Here is a 22,551-nt window from a genome sequence, read left to right on the forward strand (position 1 = left end):
TTGAGGAGACTTTTGAAGAGTGAGAAATGTAGCAAAGCACAGCTTTAGGATGACAGTTTTAGAAGGCGGGGCTGTGATGGTATAAGGGGCACTGCTCTCTTATTCACTGCTACGGTGAGTCACCAAAGACAAATGTGCAGTAAAAAGACAGACGGAGTCTCGCAGCAATGCTGAATTCCATGTGTGAGGGAAGACATCGCAACGTAGTGACTCAAAAACTCTAATGATACAGGAGCTGCATTGCGAGAAACGTCAGTAAACTGGAGGAATCCAGAAAATGTTTATATGAGACAGGGAGGATACGTCGTTGAAGACACATTGATAGGCAGGTTGGCTAACTGGGCTACTGTAAGTCAACTAACATGCATCCCCATGTTACTCAGTATGTCCTAACGTAATCTCTGTAATGCTAACTGACAATTAATATTTGGAACATGAAACTAGATGTGGAGTGCATTCCTATAAATTCAGTGTCACCATCACCATGAATACGGAAATCCCTGATATGTCCTAGCCATGGGGCCTACCATCAATTAGGTAGACAGGTAACTTCGGGAATATTCCACAGATCACAAAGTACATGTACACGTTGATGAGCTGTCTGCTTTAACATACTGGCTCGTACTGAGTGAGATATGGTGAGGCCAAAGATGAAGGATAGAAGCTCAAAAAGGGAGGTAGAGTAGGAAATTCTAGGGTAGAAAAATGAAACAATGTTGTAGGATGAAAGGAATGATGCCTCAGGGACAGAGCAACGAGATGCCAAGAGAGAAAAGAAGACATGTTGAGAGAGAGCATAGCCAGTGGGGAAGAAAGACATCCTGGGAAAGACGGGATAGATGCGGAAGATAGAGAAAAAAGAACCCACGAGACAAAGAAAGACGGTACCAGGAGAAGAGAATCGCACAGGACTGAGCAAAGAGACATCAGTGGAGATAAGAAACTTCATGGCAAAATGAGAATATCGTGGGAAAGAGGAGACGCCAAGAGAAAGAGGAGATACTGAAAGAGAGAGATCGAATGAACATGAGAAAAAGGCGCCATTGGTAGACAGATGGGAAGAGGGGTATGCTCACCCTGCAAATTCTGTAAATCTGTGAGTTACCAGACTGCAACGCGACGAGGGGTTACTCTATAATGTAGGGCTGACCTATATTAATATTACCCATTTATTGTTGCCAATAGTGAAAGCACAATAGACATGAAATACTTTTTCTGGCCATCTTATTTGGATTTAATCGTTTTTTGTGTTACCCTTGCCAACAGTGACAGAAATATGATTGATAGAAGAATGTAACTAAACAAAACCATTTAAAGGTAATGTTTTAAAATAATCCTGAATCGAAATGAAATATTTTGTGTTCTTCCTAAAGCGAAGGATGATAAACTAAATGGCTCCCAACATGTTCTTCGTGATTGATGATCATTGCCTTGCCACCGGCTAACGATCTTTGAGGGTACTGTGTGCATTCACTCCGCTACATCCTGAATGTATTACCGTTTCTCAGTCATCTACACAGCCACTAACAAGCAGCGCTATACAACATGTACAGGATGACACAGGACACGTGGCATATGGCATATGGGGGAGTGCAACCGAGCCTGAAACTCTCAATCTGTTGTGTAAATGGCGTTAATTCACCAACTCTGGCCTGCTGATGACGTGAAGGGTTATCTGCACATCCCGAAACTTAGCATTGGTACAGTCACTGCAATGAGCACGGAACAGGGGATGACTGGGAGTGTGCCGCAAGGGTATTCAGGAAGTGGAGTTCAGGTGGCAGGACCTACAGGGGCAATCTGTTTCTGCGAGATGACAATACCAGGGCCAAAATTCTAAAAGCCTCGTTCTAGCACACTCCCAAACACTCCTTACTGCGGACAAATAATATATTTGATTATTTTCTTTACATATAAATATCGCTAGCCTATTGTTTTATTCCAGTCTATAAGAAATCTTTGATTGTGATATTAGATTCATGAGTCAGGTACACGCAGTGAAGGCCCAGGTACCATGTGATAGCAGGAAAGGTGTTTTCCCAGTGTGTTAAACTGATCCTGTTAATGTTCAAATCGCCGAATCCCTGTTCGAAAATGGAGGCTGGGTGTGTTCCACGTGTTTTATAAGCTCTCTGGTCCCTTCTGTTAACTCTTTGATCATTTTTCAGTATGGCACCAGCTATCCGGGTGTGTGCAACATGGGGTCAGAGGCAAAGAATGCCCTGTCCATGGAGAAGGTTATCAGATTGTTTAATGTTCCATTCATACTGCAGTGGCCATTCTGATTGTCGTTTTAATAAATAGGGGGCTCAAACGCGCGACAATCGATGGATTAAAAAAAACACTTTATTCGATAAGTTCACTGCCTTTCTGTGAAGTTTCTCTTACTCTTTCCCGCGGCTGGTGTTAAATGAAACGTCTGCGATTGAGATAACCTCACAAAATGGAACTGGGTTAGAAAGCAACTGTTAATCTTGAGCCCGCTCAGCGCAGTCGAATTGAAGGAGTTGGGGTTTTTTTAAGGGGGGGGGGGTGGTCTGCTGTAGAAGTTACAGCGCAAAAATAAGAGACGGACTGCATTGAACCTCCGCCCCAGTACAAAGCACACTCTCTGCGGTGATATCCCGCGGTCTAAGCTGTATTAGTTAAATGCAGGAGGGGGGGGGGGGGGACAAATACTTTGAATGCAAAGCAGTAAAGCTGGTCGCGCATTAGTTGGATTGCGACTGTTTGCCACGAACACGAGCGTGGCGATGCAAATAATGGGCTCTCGTTTGATCCGCCTTTTGCCCCAAAGTGGGCGAATGTGTTGTTGTTGCAGAGCGCAGATTGCCGGGTTGGAACCATTCGGAGCGGGGAGCCGGAGCCCTGGAAGTTGCAGTGTGTAAGGTTGATTGGTCTGATGGGCGGATATTTCCTGGGGCCGCTCACAGAATGTGATGAGGCTGAAGACGCAATGGGGAGAAAGTGACTGACGCACTGGAGACAGGTACCGAGATCAGCCGCCGCGCTCGCACTGTTCCACAGCAGCGTCTCTCACTCCGGAGCTGGGCTTGGGGCTAACCAGCTGCATTATAGCTCACCTCCAGAAACACACTGATCGCCAACACATTCACACACACACAACACACACACACACACAATCAGCCAAACCGCCAGCAGAATGCAGCAGCTATCAGACCGCCTCCCGAAAAGAATTACTCTTTCGCTTTCGTAATCTGTCAGGACGCCTGGAATTCTTCGCTGCTGATGTCTGGCTGGGATGATGGGGACCTTTTCTCTTTCTCTTGGATTTGGTTGCTTTATTGTTTTTTGCGCTCATCTGGGCTTTTCATCCCAAGGTAAGTCTGTGCCTGTTCCTGGAATTAAACCCCCCCTTGTAACGTTTCGGGTGACTGAAATTAAAACGAGCGAGAAAGACAGAGAGAGACGTGTTGCTGTTTGTAAAGCGGGTCTTTTGCTGGTAACTGGAATTATTATTGAAATATATTTGCGGGGTGGCGGGAGACAATTTGCTGGAATGTGAGGGGGGTCAAGATAAAAATAGCAGAAAATATCGTGGTGGGGAAAAAAACAAACTATCAAGTTTCCGGGCTGGGGGGGGGGGGGGGGGGACGGATGGAGTCGGTCCGTTATTGAGCTAGAGCGAAAAGAGAAGCTCCAAGAGACCCGCAGAAACACGGACCGTGAAGCAGCTTATGTCGGTCCAGCACATCCGCGGACTGCCCCAGCAGTCCCAGGTTAGACACCAATTTATGTCTCGCACGGCAGTCCTGCAAGAAAAGGTGTGTGTTTGTGTGTGAGGTTTACTGTGGGGGCTCAGTCCTGGCTGTTCCCAGGAACAATCTGATTCAACGGCGGAGCGCAGAGAAGGTGGGGAAATGGAAGGCAGGGAAGGAGAAAGAAAGATTAAAGGTGAGACTGGAACACGGAGAAGGAGAAGGGGAAAGGAAGGGGGGGGGAAACAGCGGAGGAAAAAGGAGAAAGTGTGAAATGAAGGATAATTGAGAAGAAACGTGAGAGGAAGGGAGCCGTGTAACGGGGAGAGTGACGGGAAAGGATAACTAGCAAGTGAAAAAGATCGAGAGAAGATATAGAAAGGGAATAAATTATTTACTGTCAGTCACTTCATGTGAAGCATGACTTTAGGTCCCCGCGTGAGATGGTTGCATTCTCTGCGGCTGATGGTTCTCATTTGTATTCACCGTCTAACTTGTATTTTAAAATGTATTATTGTTGAGAAGTATTCTTATCAATACGTGCACGGTGGAAGCGGACGGAGAATGCGGACTGATTTAATAACTGGATCAGCAGCCAGTCTTTAAAGAAATCAGCGAGTCCAGCTGTTGCACGCCAGGGCGCTCCGTGTGGAGGGGATGGGATCTGAGAGCTTTCCATTCGGCTTGGTAATGGTTTGGCGGGAGGAGTCCGGCTGTAACTCCATTTTTTTTTTGGTTAAAATCTGAACATTTATTTCCAGCGCGATTCACTGAACTCCCCGAAAGCGTGACGGCGAGAGAAGGGGACAATGTGGAAATGGCCTGTGCTTTCAGGGGCAGCGGCTCCCCGTCCTATTACCTGGAGATCCAGTGGTGGTTCATTCGAGCTCCATCGGAGCGGGATTACAGCCCAGAAACGAGCAAGATCCAGGTACCGACTCGGCAACTGCGGGGCGACTCTGCGATGTATTACCCGCCGCACCTTTTGCGCCGCTCTCTCCGCACATCCAGTCCCTCACACTCACCCACTCCCTCACTCACACCCTCAAACTCACTCACACCCTCAAACTCACACACACTCACCCTCACACCTCACTCACCCTCAAACTCACACACACTCACCCTCACACCTCACTCACCCTCAAACTCACACACACTCACCCTCACACCTCACACACACTCACCCTCACACCTCACTCACCCTCAAACTCACACACACTCACCCTCACACCTCACACACACTCACCCTCAAACTCACACACACTCACCCTCACACCTCACACACACTCACCCTCACACCTCACTCACCCTCAAACTCACACACACCCTCAAACTCACACACCCTCAAACTCACACACACTCACCCTCACACCTCACACACACTCACCCTCACACCTCACTCACCCTCAAACTCACACACACTCACCCTCACACCTCACACACACTCACCCTCACACCTCACTCACCCTCAAACTCACACACACCCTCAAACTCACACACCCTCAAACTCACACACACCCACCCTCACACCTCACTCACCCTCAAACTCACTCACACACTCAAACTCACTCACACCCTCAAACTCACACACACCCTCAAACTCACACACACTCACCCTCACACCTCACACACACTCACCCTCACACCTCACTCACCCTCAAATTCACACACACTCACCCTCAAACTCACACACACCCACCCTCACACCTCACTCACCCTCAAACTCACTCACACACTCAAACTCACTCACACCCTCAAACTCACACACCCTCAAACTCACACACCCTCAAACTCACACACACTCAAACTCACACACACTCACCCTCAAACTCACACACCCTCAAACTCACACACACCCACCCTCACACCTCACTCACCCTCAAACTCACTCACACCCTCAAACTCACACATACTCACCCTCACACCTCACACACACTCACCCTCACACCTCACTCACCCTCAAACTCACACACACCCTCAAACTCACTCACACCCTCAAACTCACACACCCTCAAACTCACACACACCCTCAAACTCACTCACACCCTCAAACTCACACATACGCACCCTCACACCACACTCACCCTCAAACTCACACACCCTCAAACTCACACACACTCAAACTCACACACTCACCCTCAAACTCACTCACCCTCAAACTCACACACACCCTCAAACTCACACCCTCAAACTCACACTCACCCTCAAACTCACACACACACACTCCTTCACACTCACACACCATCAAACTCACTCAGACACCCTCAAACTCACACACACCTCAAACTCACACATGCCCACTCCCTCACACTCACACACCCTCAAACTCACACACACCCACTCCCTCACACTCACACACCCTTAAACTCACACACACCCACTCCCTCACACACACCCACTCCCTCACACACACCCACTCCCTCACACTCACACACCCTCAAACTCACACACACACCCTTAAACTCGCACACCCTCAAACTCACTCACCCTCAAACTCACACACACCCTCAAACTCACACTCACACACCCTCAAACTCACACACCCTTAAACTCACACACCCTCAAACTCACACACACCCACCCCCTCACACTCACATACCCTTAAACTCACACACACCCACTCCCTCACACTCACACACCCTCAAACTCACACACACCCACTCCCTCAAACTCACACACCCTTAAACTCACACACACACACTCCCTCACAGTCACACACCCTCAAACTCACACACACCCACTCCCTCAAACTCACACACCCTTAAACTCACACACACCCACTCCCTCACACTCAGACACACCTTTAAACTCACACGCACCCACTCCCTCACAGTCACACACCCTCAAACTCACACACACCCACTCCCTCAAACTCACACACCCTTAAACTCACACACACCCACTCCCTCACACACACACCCTCAAACTCACACACACACTCCCTCACACTCACACACACCCTTAAACTCACACACACCCACTCCCTCACACTCACACACACCCTTAAACTCACACACACCCACTCCCTCACACTCACACACACCCTTAAACTCACACACACCCACTCCCTCACACTCACACACCCTTAAACTCACACACACCCACTCCCTCACACTCACACACCATCAAACTCACACCCACCCACTCCCTCACATTCACACACACCCTTAAACTCACACACCCCCACCCCCTCACTCTCACACACCCTCAAACTCACACACACCCACTCCCTCGAACTCACACACACCCACCCCCTCACTCTCACACCCTCAAACTTCCCCCCCACTCCCTCACACTCACACACCCTCAAACTCACACACTCCCTCACACTCACACACTCAAACTCACACCCCCCCACTCCCTCACACTCACACACCCTCAAACTCACACACAACCACTCCCTCACACTCACACACCCTCAAACTCTCACACACCCAGTCCCTCACTCACACACTCGCAGTCACACACACACACTGACACCCATCCTCACCCAGTCCCTCACACAAACACACCCTCAAACTCACACACTCTCATTCACACCCCTTCACCCGCATTCACACACACTCCCTCATACACCCTCACACACTCCCTCCTACATCCTCACACTCCTCCACACTCCCTCACACACACCCTCACACACACCCTCACACACTCCCTCATACATTCTCACACTCCTCCACACACCCTCACACACTCCCTCACACACTCCCTCATACATCCTCACACTCCTCCACACACCCTCACACACCCCCTCACACACTCCTCCACACACCCTCACACACTCCCTCACACACTCCTCCACACACCCACACTCGCACACTTCCTCACACACACCCTCACACACTCCCTCACACACACCCTCACACGCTCCCTCACACACACTCGCACACTCCCTCACACACTCCCTCCTACATCCTCAGACTCCTCTACACACCCTCACACACTCCTCCACACACCCTCACACACACCCTCACACACTCCCTCACACACACCCTCACACACTCCCTCACACACACCCTCACAGCTCCCTCACACACTCCCTCACACTACATTATTTTTACCCTGTTCTCCATTAGTTCGATCGCGACATTGACCCATTGATTTAAACCTCCGTGATGATTCCATTGCGGTCTTGAATTTGGCTGGATTTGGAGAGCATTATTGCACTCAGCCACGTCTTCGCTCCTACAGCCTTCAGTGCAAATCCAACGCTCCGCAGTAACTCGGGCACATCAAAATACAAATTGTAGGGAGTAGATGAAAACTGCAAGCCCCGTTTTTGTGGTTCGCCTTTTTTGTCGATGTGAGCCTTTAAAAGAAGAATTTAACTAAAAATGGTGCGTTATTAAGACGATGATTTACACGGTGTAAGGCGCACCACGCGTTGAGCTGTTTGACTCGAAATCCGTGTTTTAGAACTGAAGAGCTACTCTCATTCCTTGCCTACAGAACAGAGCCCGTGTTAACATGTGGCACTTCGCTCCAAATTGGGGTTCTTGACAGATTCACAAACGTGAACTCGGCCTTAAAGATCTGTCCGTCTGTCAGTTGGACAAGAAAAACCACCGCGGGTTTGGTTAAAGCGCCGGGCGATAGGACGCGGGGAGGGAGGCATAATGTGAGGGGAATGGAATCGAAATGTGCAGGAAACAAAGCGAAGCTCCGAGCGGTGCCACTTGTTAAAGGTCCCGGCTAATGCAAGCCCGTGATTCGAGTGAATTACAGCTGGATGAAGACCTCGGGTTATATCGCCTTTAACAGACAGACATTACTACACTGTGCTATGATAGTGAGGAGAGGGATTCACTTTGCCCTGCCCCATTCTGATGCTGCTATATCACGCAGGCTGTGACACAGGGCAGGTTTGATAACTGACTCCGCGCCCGTCCAAATTACTTGGGGGGGGGGGGGGGGGGAGAGAACAGCCTATAGACCGTGAACCAAGCACAGCATTGGGAAAAGTTAGGTACTTATAATCTCATGGATTACCGCGAAATATCTGTAAACATTTAGAGATTTACCAAGCGCGTCATGCGTATAACCCATCAGCCATAACAATATATGGGACCACATCTGGGTACATGGATATTATTGCTCCATCAATGCGACCGGTTTAACACCAGATACAGCAATAACAACTTGTATTTATATAGCGCCTTTAACGCTGCACAGATACATGGGCCGGTTTAAAGCAGTCATTTAATTCACACTGATCTAAATATCAGCGACGATTGGAATGGAAGATTTAACAGCTCATGCGCAGCCTGCGACAGGGGTTCTGTATTATATTGGACTCAATATAAGAGTGATATAAACGAAATGTAATGTCAGTGTTTACCCGTACATTTCCATCCTGTAATATAATGGTGCCAGCGCTGGCGCCTTGTTTGCTCTGGGTGATGTCTGTATCTCATGTGTTCAATTGTTTTGTCTTTCATGCAGTTGGACACTTTGCCACAAAGCGAAATGATCAACGACGAGACGAAAATAAGTGTGAGTAAATGGGACCGGTGTCTGCACAAGCGTGCTCCATTAATGCAATTGTGTAAATCTTCGGGTCCGTGTGGACGGGCAGGGAGGGAGATGTGGTCACTTTCTGAGATATAGTCGCTTTCTGAGATGTGGTCAGTGTCTGAGATATGGTCAGTGTCTGAGATGTGGTCAGTGTCTGAGATGTGGTCAGTGTTTGAGATATGGTCAGTGTCTGAGATGTGGTCAGTGTCTGAGATGTGGTCAGTGTTTGAGATATGGTCAGTGTCTGAGATGTGGTCAGTGTCTGGCACATAGCCGATTTCCGAGATCTGGTCAGCTCTGCAGGTTCTGCATGGACGGGCATGGGAGGGAGATGTGGTCAGTTTCCGAGATGTGGTCAGTTTCTGACATGATCGGTTTCTGACATATAGTCGGTTTCCGAGAGGTGGTCAGTTTCTCAGATGTTGGTCGGTTTCCGAGATGTGGTCAGTTTCTCAGATGTGGTCAGTTTCTCAGATGTGGTCAGTTTCTGACATATGGTCGGTTTCTGAGATGTGGTCAGCTCTGCGGGTTCTGAATGAACGGACAGAGAGGGAGATGTGGTCAGTTTCTGGCGTATGGTAGGTTTCTGACATATGGTCGGTTTCCGAGATGTGGTCAGTTTCTCAGATGTGGTCAGTTTCTGACATATGGTCGGTTTCTGAGATGTGGCCAGTTTCTCAGATGTGGTCAGTTTCTGACACATGGCCGATTTCCGAGATCTGGTCAGCTCTGCAGGTCCTGAATGGAGGGAGATGTGGTCAGTGTCTGAGATGTGGTCATTTGACCAACCAGGGTATAAAGCACAGCTACCGTCCAATGTGTACCAGTGAAAACACGGATGCAGGAACATTTACGGACATCAGTCTAATCAATGTTGTTACCATTGTGCGCGCGTCGTTTTCTTGCAGAACGTGACATAGTTAAAGCAAAATGTGCAACTGGATTTTTTTTATATGATCAAATTTAGCAATTGACGTTCATTTAAATTCGATTCATTCCTTTATAATGGAATAAAAGCGATGAATGATAATGTTAATTAGCACTCTCGCTCCTTTAATTGGTCACTGTCACTATCACATTGTGTGGCCAAATACACATTAGGGATTTACCACAATAAGCGCAACAAAACTGTTTTGTGATTATAAATTTATTCGGCGTTACTGTGTCCTTCAAACCAATCTCCACCCGAGGATACCCAGTCCCACAAGTAATCCCAAACTGACGTTAGTCCTCATTTAGGACGCAATCCTTACCATGATCCGTGCTCTGACAGCGTGTGCCTTAGTTAGTCTGATCCCAACTCACCTCATCAAATATCAACATTGATGTACGAGGCTCGTACATTTCAATCCTACATTCCGACTGTTTCCAGTCTCCATGGGGAATGTTGCCTTCCTATATCCAGTGCTTCTTACAGAAATTGCACTCATTCTGCTCGTGTCACCATTAACTATTTTACAATAGAGCCTTCTTTAACTTGTCTCTAACACCTTAACCTCTCTTTGAATAAACCACTGATTTAATCATTTCATTAACATATTGGATAATTACAGGAAAGTGTAGGATGACCAGACAGTTACTGCATTGGCAAGACTTTGATTATCTCTGGTGCGGTACAACACACCTCAACACGTCAACATTTCAGCCCTTGAACAAAATTACTATTTACATGAGATATCCATTTCTGAATTACTTGCACGCTTTTTTGGGGGACCTTGATGGTCGTGCTTTCCGCTGGAGGGGGTGATGATGATGATGGTGCTGGTACAGAAAGAAAGACTTGCAATTATCTAGCGCCTTTCACGACCACCGGACGTCCCAAAGTGCTTTACAGCGAATGAAGTACTTTATGAAGTGCAGACACTGTTGCAATGAAGGAAACGCGGCAGCCAATTTGTGCACAGCAAGATCCCACAAACGGCAATGTGATAATGACCAGAGAATCTGTTTTTGTTCTGTTGATTGAGGGATAAATATTAGCCAGGATGGTGAGGGTGTGGGGTGGTGATGATGATGATGGTGATGGTGGTGATGATGGTGACGATGGTGGTGATGGTGATGGTGCTGATGGTGAGGGTGAGGATGAGGGTGATGGTGGTGAGGGTGATGATGGTGAGGGTGTGGGTGAGGGTGAGGATGATGGTGATGATGGTGATGGTGATGGTGTGGGTGATGGTGATGATGGTAATGGTGAGGCTGATGATGGTGAGGGTGAGGGTGATGGTGCTGATGGTGCTGATGGTGATGGTGCTGATAGTGATGGTGATGATGGTGATGATGATGGTGATGATGGTGATGGTGATGATGGTGATGATGGTGATGATATTTGTGGTGATGGTGATGGTGCTGATAGTGATGGTGATGATGATGGTGATGATGATGATGATGGTGATGATGATGATGATGGTGATGATGGTGATGATATTGGTGGTGATGGTGCTGATAGTGATGTCGATGATGGTGATGATTGTGATGGTGATGATGGTGATGATTGTGATGGTGATGGTGATGAGAGTGATGTTGTTGATGAGAGTGATGAAGGTGTGGATGATGGTGGTGATAATGATGGTGATGATGGTCTATTTATCCGGTGGTCATTTCCCCCATTTTGCAGACAGTGAAAGTGATGGGCAGTGACATCTCACATAAACTGCAGATCTCCAAAGTGCGGAAGGATGACGAAGGGCTGTATGAGTGCCGGGTGACCGATGCCAACGATGGGGAGCTGCATGAGTACACGGCTCAGGGGCATCTCTACGTTAACACAAGCCACGCTCGGGCCCTACAGGCGCTCGAGGCACCGCCGCTGCCCCTACATGATGGCAAAGGCTTGCGGAGTCCTCCCGCGGCTGCGGCACCTCCCAGCGAGCGACCGGGCCACCACTCCCCCAAAAGCGGAGTAGCACACAAAGGGCAGACAGGAGCCACATCCAGGCCGGCGGCCACAATCCTCAGGCAGAGCGCCACATCCACATCAGGTAGGCAAGGCATAGCCTTTACCAGGAGTGAAAGTATCAGGCAGGGACAGTTCACACATCCCACTGATACCCAATCTCTGTATAGCTCACTTATTTATGAAGCATGATGATCTATAACCTATAGATATGTACTGGAAGTACACATGTATACATACTAATGATATACATATAAAATAATATATTATTGAAAAGGAATAATCTACAATCTGCATTGGATCTAATGAACATATATGTTTAGGCAATAGATAGATGCATATCTGAAATATCTATATAAATTATTCATAAGAATGATATGTAATATAATTTAAGTACATACTGTAGTAAGCACATATACATATAGACTAACAGGTGCATATACATAATATGGAGCGCTGTAGTTGGGTAATTTATTTATAAAGAATGAGCTTCAGAAATGTTATTATGTGACACCTTTTATCAGGGCCTCAGGACGTCCCAAAGTGCCTCCCAACCAAATAATAATATTTAGAAGTGTAGTCACTGTTGTTATGTAGCCAAAAGCATCAGCCAAATCTGTGCACAAAAAGATCCAACAAAGATCAAATGGGATGAATGACCATTTATTCCATTTTTGGTGATGTTGGCTAAGGGAAGAATGTTGGCCAAGGCACCAGAATCTATAAGCTATTCAGGAAGCCCCCTAGGCTAATAGATGGAGCCATATACTAGTTAATATATTTATGTAACCTGTTTATTTGTAAAGCATATGCAATCTGTGTATAATGCCTTAATTATATATGTATATATAGATTAGTAGGCTAACAGTGAGCTGCAATTGAATCCAATGAGATCACGGGCAACAAGAGCCAAGCCTGAGCAGATTATAAGGAGGGCAAAGGGGCCATTGGGGTCTTGAACAGAATGCAAGCTATTTGTAAGTGAATATCATTATTTAGACTAGGCACATTTCAAAGAGTAATGAAGACCACGTGTTGCCGGGCACAAGGGCTCATGGCATGGATCACGTGTGCTGCAGTAGTAGAAGGATCTTGCCAACACCGGGTTGCTGGAGAATAAACTATGTAATTATGCTAATGATAGGAATGTATCCACATATAAAACACTATTCATTCAGTACCTTAACTGGTCGATAAGATAGAGTTGCCCTTTGTGTTATAGGTTTGCTTCACTTCCCTGTTAAGATACACCTTGCCTCCCTAAAATCTATTCTATCCGGTCTGTGTGTAATATATTTGGTCTGATTGTGTAAGCACAATGCTGAATGACTATAATTCTTGTATGCTATTGTAATTATTTATATTACCATGGTACATAATTAGCACTGTATGTAATATATACATTTATGTGCACATTTCTCTAATGTGTAGAGGGTAGTTTCGTTTTAAAATTACCTTTGATAAGGTCAGATTCAGCCCCTTCAAGCAAGAACGTGTTGCCCCTGGCTGATTTTCAAACTGCAAACTAACAGGCTCTTCCGCAGAGGGTCCAGCTGGTTTATGATGCACCAGATACACCATTTTCATACTGTTTTGTTCATTCATTAATTAGATGTTGCCTCTGAGAATCCTGGTTTCTTCTTAAGATCCCTTCCTGGTCCTTTGGTTTTTATCAGGGTTGGACTGTATCTGCCATGTTGTTGTTTGGAATGCATGACAAGCCAAGCAATGGGCATTAACAGAAAATGCCAGTGTTAATTTGAAATACATGTGTTGAAAAACCGTTTACTAAGAAATATTGGGAAACAAAATCTTCCAGATGAGCGAATATTTTAACTTCTTCCGCAGGTACGACGATCGTAGCTGCAAGCGATGGACTAGGTGTCCTGCTGCTATTTTGTGGCTTTGTGAAGGGTGCTTTGCTATAGTCTTAGTGCTGACTTTTCCACTATCACTTTCTCTTAAAGCAAAGAGCGATTGGATGGTAAAATCCACGGATTGAACAGCAAAATCGACTTTAAACTCCTACCCCTCTGCACCCAATGTACTGTAATTCTCTAGAAACGGGAGCCCTTAGAGAGGAGCAAGGCAGAGAAATAAAGCACCATTGACGGCATTGCTCAGGAGATTTACTGAAAATGGATTTGATATTGATAATGAACACCTTCTGGGGCAATTCATGTGCAAGATTTCAAGTCTAGGGGCGTCCTCTCACACAATTGTGCACTCGGAGAGCACCGGTGCAACTAAACCTGTCAACTAACGAACCGCATCGGCGGGCTGACAACTCAGCGTGTGGGCAAGATTTTAACCGCAGCATCTCTCCACTTTAATGGTATCCTGATGGTCCTTTGAAGGAGTCGTGATTTCCATCATAAGTATCTGTGTAAATGTGTGCAGGATTCTCATTGCAATAGGGACACCTTCAGGACACGTGCAGCTGCGCTCAACACCTGGATGTTTCATTTTACCTGTATTAGTTTGGTATATCAATTCGTTGGAATCTCCTGTATGTGCAGAGCCGAGCTAACCCAGATAATTTACTGCTTCTCAGTGTGCTGTCGTTATACCCTTCCCCATAAGAGGGCCCAAAGCTTCCCTCTGCCATTTCAATGCTCGTTGTGACTCCAGTACGTTTTTTTTAAATAACTGGCTAAATTCTAATTTTCATAATACGACACTGTGTGGTCTGCTATTTTTCACTTCTATTCATGTATTCACTCGAGCCTCTGGACAATCTCCCCTTATCGAAATGCAAGTTGTGTATTTAAAACAATTTTCGTACGGTCTGTGAGTTGAACAATACAAAAAGAAACATACGGTATGTTGTGTGTTTTATTTTTTAACAAAATTATGAGAATTATCTTACGAATCGCGCGTTAATGTTGACTGGGTTATGTTTAATTTCTCTGTAATAAAATTTCATCTTCGTGTGATCCGCCCTCACCCAACCGCAACATGGTGAAAGTTAGACCGCAGCGATACCGACTGGAAATATTATGTAGAGACTAAATCACTTGGAATTAAAAAAAAAAATCAAGGACTGTGTTCTATTATTTTTCGTTTCATTCGTCGTTGTTTGCGTCTGCAATTGAGAAGTAGCTCTTGCTCTCCTGGTCGGTTCAAACATTTGAAATTAAATGTGCAAGATTTGTGGGGGGCCTCAGCCGTCTATATTAATTTAATCATCTCATACTGCTTTATTTTGTGGAAGAAATTGTAATGAAAAGAATAACGCAATATCAGCTTCTCAAATTAATTTCTCTGTTAGTAAACCATGTAGATTATAGGGAACATTCAGCACTCTCAATGCAGCTCGCCATCCATTCATTCCCAATGTGTGCTCCCGGGAGCAGGACGCTGTGTGCTGGGACACTGAAAGTGAGAATTTACCTACATTGTTGGGTCGTTCTTTCAAAAGTGATTAAAGGTGTCTATAGGTAGATAAACGCTTAAATAGGGCACTGGGGAGTCTCTCACGAAGAGTCATCAGGCTGCATCATATTTTATGTATAAAGCATTGAGCATAAAAATCCAGGCTGACACTCCAGTGCAGTACCGAGGGAGTGCTGCACTGTCGGAGGTGCTGTCTTTCGGATGTGAAGTAAACCGATGCCCCGTCTGCTCTCTCAGGTAAAAGTTCCCATGGCACTATTTCAAAGAAGAGCAGGGGAGTTAGCCCATATCCCTCAATTAACATCACTAGAAACACTTTATCTGGTCATTATCACATTGCTGTTTGTGGGAACGTGCTATGCGCAGATTGGCTGGGCCTCAGCTACATTACAGCAGTAACTACACTTCAAAAGTACTTTATTGGCTGCAAACGCTTTGGGAGCCCTGGGGTGGTGACAGGTGCTATATAAATGCAAGCCTTTCTTTTTGTAGAATCATAGAATGACACAGCACATAACGAGGCCATTCGGCCCATCGTGCCTGTGCCGGCTCTTTGAAAGAGCTCTCCAATTAGTCCCCACTGCCTTGCTCTTTCCACACAGCCCTGCAAATGTTTCCCCTTCTATTTACAGCTTTATATGAGGAAATATATGACTGCACAACCTGAAAATCAAATCGGCACTATCTTTATTAAGAAAACTATCAGACTCTTCTCCCATTTGTTGGTCAACATGATGCAAGAACATAAATTGCATGGACACAGATCACGGCTTCTCCTGCACTTACTATATATGTGATAACGGTGCATTTATCTGAGGCTCAAACAATATCTGGCTTAAGACGGCGCCCCTTTAAACACCCGGCTTAAGTTATGACTGTTGGGCATGAATCGCCAAGTTAAGCCGGTGAGTGAGTTTCCCCTCAGGTGCTGACAGTTTGTGATGGCCCGCAGTAAATTATTCTCCAGATGTTTCCGGTAATGGCTGTACCTGGAAATGATCCAAGACTCAAGGAAGGTTCCAATCCCCCGACGAGCAGTCGGGTACATTTATACAACTGGTAACCCGACAATACACACCACTCCTGATATTTACAATCGGTCAGTTTATTGCACAAATAAAGCGGGCTATTGGCCCATTTCCTATTTTCTGATTTTCTCTAGTGCTGATAGAAAGGAGGTGGGGTGAACTGAAAAGAGAATTAACTACCCACCCTTTACCTGAGATTCCTCTGGTCATGCCTGTCACATCTAGTGGAACTTCTTTTCCTTTGAGCTTAACCCAACCACCCAGTTAAGTTTCCAGTCAGCTCCAGATGATGTGGTTCCAACAAGAATATGATATGGAACCTAGTTTACAATGTGCTATGGGGCGTTGACACCGGGGAATTTATAAGCCTATCAAATGGTTAATTTAAACGTGTAAACAGCAGAATGTTCCCCTGCATACTATCATAGAATCGTACAGCATAAAAGGAGGCCATTCGGCCCATCGTGCCTGTGCCGGCTCTTTGAAAGAGCTATCCAATTAATCCCACTCGCCCTGCTCTTTCCACATAGCACTACAATGTTGTCCCTTTTAAGTATTTATCCAATTCCCTTTTGAAAGTTACTATTGAATCTGCTCCCACCGCCCTTTTAGCAATGCATTTCACGTATATTGTCTGAACATTCACATTTTTAACTGTTGGCAGAGAACTCTGAAACCCAAACTGCAGCGACCAGTCTGAGATTGGACTGCAAATGCAGCCAAAGATTCACATAGAAACATAGAAGATAGGTGCAGGAGTAGGCCATTCAGCCCCTCGAGCCTGCTCCGCCATTCAATGCGATCACGGCTGATCATCCAAATTCAGTACCCGGTCCCTGCTTTCTCCCCATACCCCTTGATCCCTTTAGCCTTAAGAAATATATCTAACTCCTTCTTGAATATATTAATGTATTAGCTTCTACTGCCTTCTGTGGTAGAGAATTCCACAGGTTCACCACTCTCTGGGTGAAGAAATTCCTCCTCATTTCTGTCCTAAATGGCCTACCCCTTATCCTTAGACTGTGACCCCTGGTTCTGGATTCCCCGACCATCGGGAACATCCTTCCCGCATCTAGTCTGTCCAGTCCTGTCAGAATTTTATAATTTTCAATGAGATCCCCTCTCATTCTTCTAAACTCCAGCGAATACAAGCCCAATCGTCCCACTCTCTCATACGTCATTCCTGCCATCCCAGGTATTAGCCTGGTGAATCTTCGCTGAACTCCTTCCATGGCAAGAACATCCTTCCTCAGATAAGGCAACCAAAACTGCTCACAATACTCAAGATGTGGTCTCACCAAGGCCCTGTACAACTGCAGCAAGACATCCTTGTTACTGTACTCAAACTCTCTCGCTACGAAGGCCAACATACCATTTGCCTTCTTAACTGCCTGCTGCACCTGCATGCTTACCTTCAGCGACTGGTGCACAAGGACACCCAGGTCTCGTTCCACTTCCCCTTCTCCCAATCTATTGCCATTCAGATAATAATCTGCCTTCCTGTTTTTGCCACCAAAGTGGATAACCTCACATTTATCCACATTATATTGCATCTGCCATGCTTCTGCCTAATCACCCAACCTGTCCAAATCATCCTGTAGTTTCTCGGCATCCTCCTCACAGCACACACGCCCACCCAGCTTTGTGTCGTCTGCAAATTTGGAGATATTACATCTAGTTCCCTTGTCTAGATCATTAATATATATTGTGAATAGCTGGGGTCCAAGGACCGATCCCTGCGGTACCCCACTAGTCACTGCCTGCCATTCGGAAAAAGACCCGTTTATTCCAACTCTTTGCTTTCTGTCTGCCAACCAGTTCTCTGTCCAAGTCAATACCTTGGCCCCAATCCCATGTGCCTTAACTTTACACACTAATCTCTTATGCGGGACCTTATCGAAAGCACTGGGTAATTATTAACATATTGAAATTTGACAGGTATTTCTAGAACATGAGGATATTTTTAAAGAAAACCATCCAATTCTAAGAGTTGGTGAAGTATGCACCACATTAGTAAGTTTGAAGGTGTAATGGACTTCAAACCATCTGAATTTCCATTTGCTCTTAGTAGTCTCCGAATTAGTCTGGTGTCGTTTTCAGAATATTTTCACATTGCATTTGATGGAGTCCCATACAAATCTACAATAGGGGTAGTCACATGTTCCTTCGATCTATTTCCAAGCCTTAAATATCCAAACATTTTCTTTTGTGGAATGTTCCTCCCCACTTCCCTCCCCATTATCTCAGAATGAGCAACACAAGAAATGCTAGACCCTTCATTTCTCTCCCATCTTCCTGACTCCAGCAGCCCACTGCATAGGGCAAAAGACAAAAGTAGATCATAACCATACTTGTCACTATCTCTCAAAGGGGTAAGGAAACAAGGCCTGGCAGGACTAACTAACCAAAGGTGTGCTGCCTTAGTCCCTGTCCTTTCAACTACAGGAACCAAATGCCTGCAGATAGGATTTAGATATTTTCTGTTAGGAATGTAGGAACAGGAGTAGGCCATTCCGCCCCTTGAGCCTGCTCCACCATTCAACTAGATTATGGCTGATCTGTATCTCAACTCCATTTTGTATCTCAACTCCATTTACTCGCCTTGATTTCACATCTCTTAATACCCTTACCCAATAAAAATCTATCAATTTCAGTTTTAAAATTTTCAATTGACCTAGCCTCAGCTGCATGAGGGAATGAGTTCCAGATTTCCACTACCCTTTGTGTGAAGAAGTGCTTCCTGACATCACCCCTGAATGGCCGAACTCTAATTTTAAAGTTATGCCCCACTGTTGCAGACTTCCCCACCAGGGGAAGTAGCTTTTCTGTATCTACCCTATCAAATCCTTTAATCATCTTAAACACATCAATTAGTCTTCTGTACTCGAGGGAACACAAGCCTAGGATATGCAACCTGTCTTCATAATTTAACCCTTTTAGCCCTGGTATCATTCTGGTGAATCGGCGTTGCATCACCTCCAAGGCCAAGATATCCTTCCTGAGGTGTGATGCCCAGAGCTGAATGTAGTATTCCAGGTGCACTCCAAACAGAGCTTTATATAACTGTAGCACAACTTCCACCCCATTGTATTCCAGCCCCCTTGAGTTGAAGGCCAACATTCCATTAGCCTTTTTAAATTATTTTGTGTTCCTGTCCACTGGCTTTTAGTGATTTCTGTACAAGGACCCCTAAATCTCTCTGCTCCTCCACAGTTCCTAGCTTCTCACCATTTAGAAAATACTCTAATCTGTCTTTCTTTGGTCCAAAATGAATGACCAGTATCATTCTAGTGAATCTGCACTGCTCCTCCTCCAATGCCAATATATCTTTCCTCAGGTGCGGTGCTCAAAACTGAATGCAGTACTCTAAATGGGATCTCGCCAAGACTCTGTACAACGGAAGCATAACTTCCTCACTTTTGTATTCAAAAGCAAAGTTCAAAAACAAAAAAGGCCTGTTTAGGCTTAATGGAGCACTGTGTTCATCTAAAATATATTTCAGAATTGTTAACGTTTGCAGTGGGAAAAGGCCATGCATATCTTTTATCACAGTGATTTAATATCTAAACAATACAATGATGGATTTCAAAGTGAATTCTGTGGTTGCATTGTATGTTTAAATAAATACATGCCCAAATACATTTTAAGGAAGAGTGTTCCTTTGAACAATTCGAAAAAAAATATGAATGAAAGACTAAGTACTACAGTAAATATTGTCCGCCGGAACAGAAACTTTTGAAAAGGAAATTAGATCAACTTTATTCATTGTTATGAGTAAAACGACTATCGGGGAGAGTATGCAGAGACGAGGCTGGTGTTTCTGCTAAACCTGAACGGGTCACACACAGGACCCTGTTTTATGAACCCAACTCTCAAACCCTGGCGTGTTTACTGTTACCAGAATGCTAAACCTGCCGCGGAGACAGGAGCTGTACCATTGGCGCGTATATGTGTCTCTATACGTATATGGGGAGTTTAAGGGAAGTGTTTAATAAATATAATTCGGCATAAACAGACACGTCAATTGGATTAGCTTTTGTCTAGACTTGCCTGTTCTATTGGATGGGTATCACCGAATATTGATAGGTGAATATCGATGGAGAAAGATGGGGGTATGTCGGTTTTTGAATATACACTTCACTTACTTCACAATGTGGAAGCAATGTTAATGTAACATTCCTTTAACAGTTTACTCTCGTACTGCGAGTCAGACATAGGGTGACGCAGATAACAGCGAGCGAGTCTTCTCCTCAGTAACTGTTATATATTCCGATCACAGTCAGCCGCACAGAGGATCGACTAGTTACTATTACAAATGAAATGCCCCTTTGCATTTGCTACCAATTTCTCGACATTACTTGTCGATATTTGTGTTGAAACTGATGACATCTTGAGACTGTAATGTGTCTGGGCAATTTTGACAAGTCGGACCCTACCAGGGATGGAAATTTACACCAGCGGCATCGACCACATATCAGACAGCGATCGTGTGATTTGAACAGTGTCTATTAAATCGCGTCAACTCATTTTCAATAAACAGATGAAACATGCATTCGGAACGAGATAATGCGCACCTAAGAGCGGCTTATATATACGTTCGAGGGGCGATTTTCAAAGTGCTACTGGTTGGGGGTACATATTGGGAAATTGCAGGCACTGTCCACAGTTTGACATGCACTGCGCCCATGATATGTGCAACTGCCAGGCGAAGCTCCGCTAGTATCAAGCATTGAGAAAAACCGCACTACTGCCTCTTTATTGTCTTTTTTTCCCCTCTCTTTACTCGTTGCCCTTTCTCTCTCCGCATCACATTCCAGCCATAGAAAGCAAGAGGAAACTACCCAGGCGGGGCCGCACCAGGACACCCAGCACCGATGACAGGCGCTATTGACAATTCTGGTGCAATCTGACCCACCTCCAGATATTGTGCTCTCGCATTTTGCCACACTGGAGATTAGGGGAAGGGAAAGTGTCTCACTGGCACAATCAGGAATCACTCATTGGGGCAGGGCAAGTGGGAAATTGTTTTATTGCCGCTTGACAAGTCTGGGCTGATGACCCCCCCATCCTGGTCCGCTGGACTAGAACATGTCACAGAGCCAACACAGTCCTCCACTTGGTTGCCCTATTTATATTTTGAGATTTAAAAAGACAACTGTTTCTTTCCCAGTGCACAGAATCGTGGATTTGGATGTTTACACGTGACAGGGAAGAACCATTGTGATGAAAGTTGAGTGATACACAACTGGCGTGACAGGGAGGAAGGTGTTCCATGGTTTTGTTGGCTAGATGTTCGAGCAACGTGAATTGCCCCTGATGCAGATTCTCAGAACATCGTCACCTGGTGTGCAGACTGACATTATCTATCGTTTTGCGAATACATTAGTTTTATAAATAAAACACCCTTGTTTGGAAATATCGCCTCTGGCTTGTTCTTGGGAACATAAAGAACCCGTGAGGTAAAACATGGGGGCAATTTTAACCCTACCCGCCTGGCGGATACCGGGTCCCCCGATTTAGTTGCCCATCAGAAAGCTGGTCGGATCTTGCTAACCATGATTTTTACTCAGGCGAATCCGTCTGCCCAAGGCCTGCAGGGTCCTACCTTAAATATGCAGAGCGGGCCTCGACTGCGATTTTAGCTCAGGCCTGAGCTGTGGCTTTCCCACCAGGCCGGAGAGTTGAGACCGGCCGGGATGCTGAAGAAGCTCCTGCTCCTGCTCCTCCAGGCCCCACAAGGAAAGTTCAGGCCTCCCCTGCCGTGGACTCTCCCTCCCGCAAGCCCTCGCCCCACACTTATCTTCATGTTGGCATAAGGGCCGCCCGATTCTCCAAAGCCAGCAGCCGCTTCTCACCCGGCAACATGTTAATGAAGCCCGGGAGTTAAAATAGCCGAGTTCTCAAATTTTCTCCAACAAGTGTAATTCACAGCCCCCCTCCACCCCACCAACGCCTGTTCGAGATCCAGCTGGAGTTAAAATCGACCCTCAGTGGCAGAAGT

At 45.8% G+C, this 22,551-nt stretch overlaps 1 protein-coding gene across 4 annotated transcripts; it reads left to right on the plus strand.

The window, feature by feature from the left end:
- The first annotated feature begins 2,663 nt into the window (after nucleotides 1-2,663).
- vstm2a (V-set and transmembrane domain containing 2A) lies at nucleotides 2,664-21,924 on the plus strand. 4 transcript variants are annotated; one of them, XM_085989120.1, is made up of 5 exons: nucleotides 2,664-2,989; nucleotides 4,481-4,650; nucleotides 9,162-9,212; nucleotides 11,848-12,211; nucleotides 13,975-15,166. In XM_085989120.1, exons 2-5 carry the CDS (start codon nucleotides 4,537-4,539, stop codon nucleotides 14,052-14,054), a joined length of 609 nt encoding a protein of 202 aa, XP_085845246.1. In that variant the 5' UTR covers nucleotides 2,664-2,989; nucleotides 4,481-4,536; the 3' UTR covers nucleotides 14,055-15,166. The 4 variants fall into 4 exon arrangements, with proteins under 4 accessions (XP_085845246.1, XP_085845245.1, XP_085845243.1 ...); XM_085989119.1 differs by lacking the exons at nucleotides 2,664-2,989; nucleotides 13,975-15,166 and adding exons at nucleotides 2,996-3,341; nucleotides 21,721-21,924; XM_085989117.1 differs by lacking the exon at nucleotides 2,664-2,989 and adding an exon at nucleotides 2,996-3,341.
- The last annotated feature ends 627 nt before the right edge of the window (nucleotides 21,925-22,551 follow it).

Source organism: Somniosus microcephalus, chromosome 5 (assembly GCF_052327205.1).
Source record: "Somniosus microcephalus isolate GS21.2 chromosome 5, FLI_Smic_1.0, whole genome shotgun sequence".
Classification (NCBI taxonomy): Eukaryota; Metazoa; Chordata; class Chondrichthyes; order Squaliformes; family Somniosidae; genus Somniosus; species Somniosus microcephalus.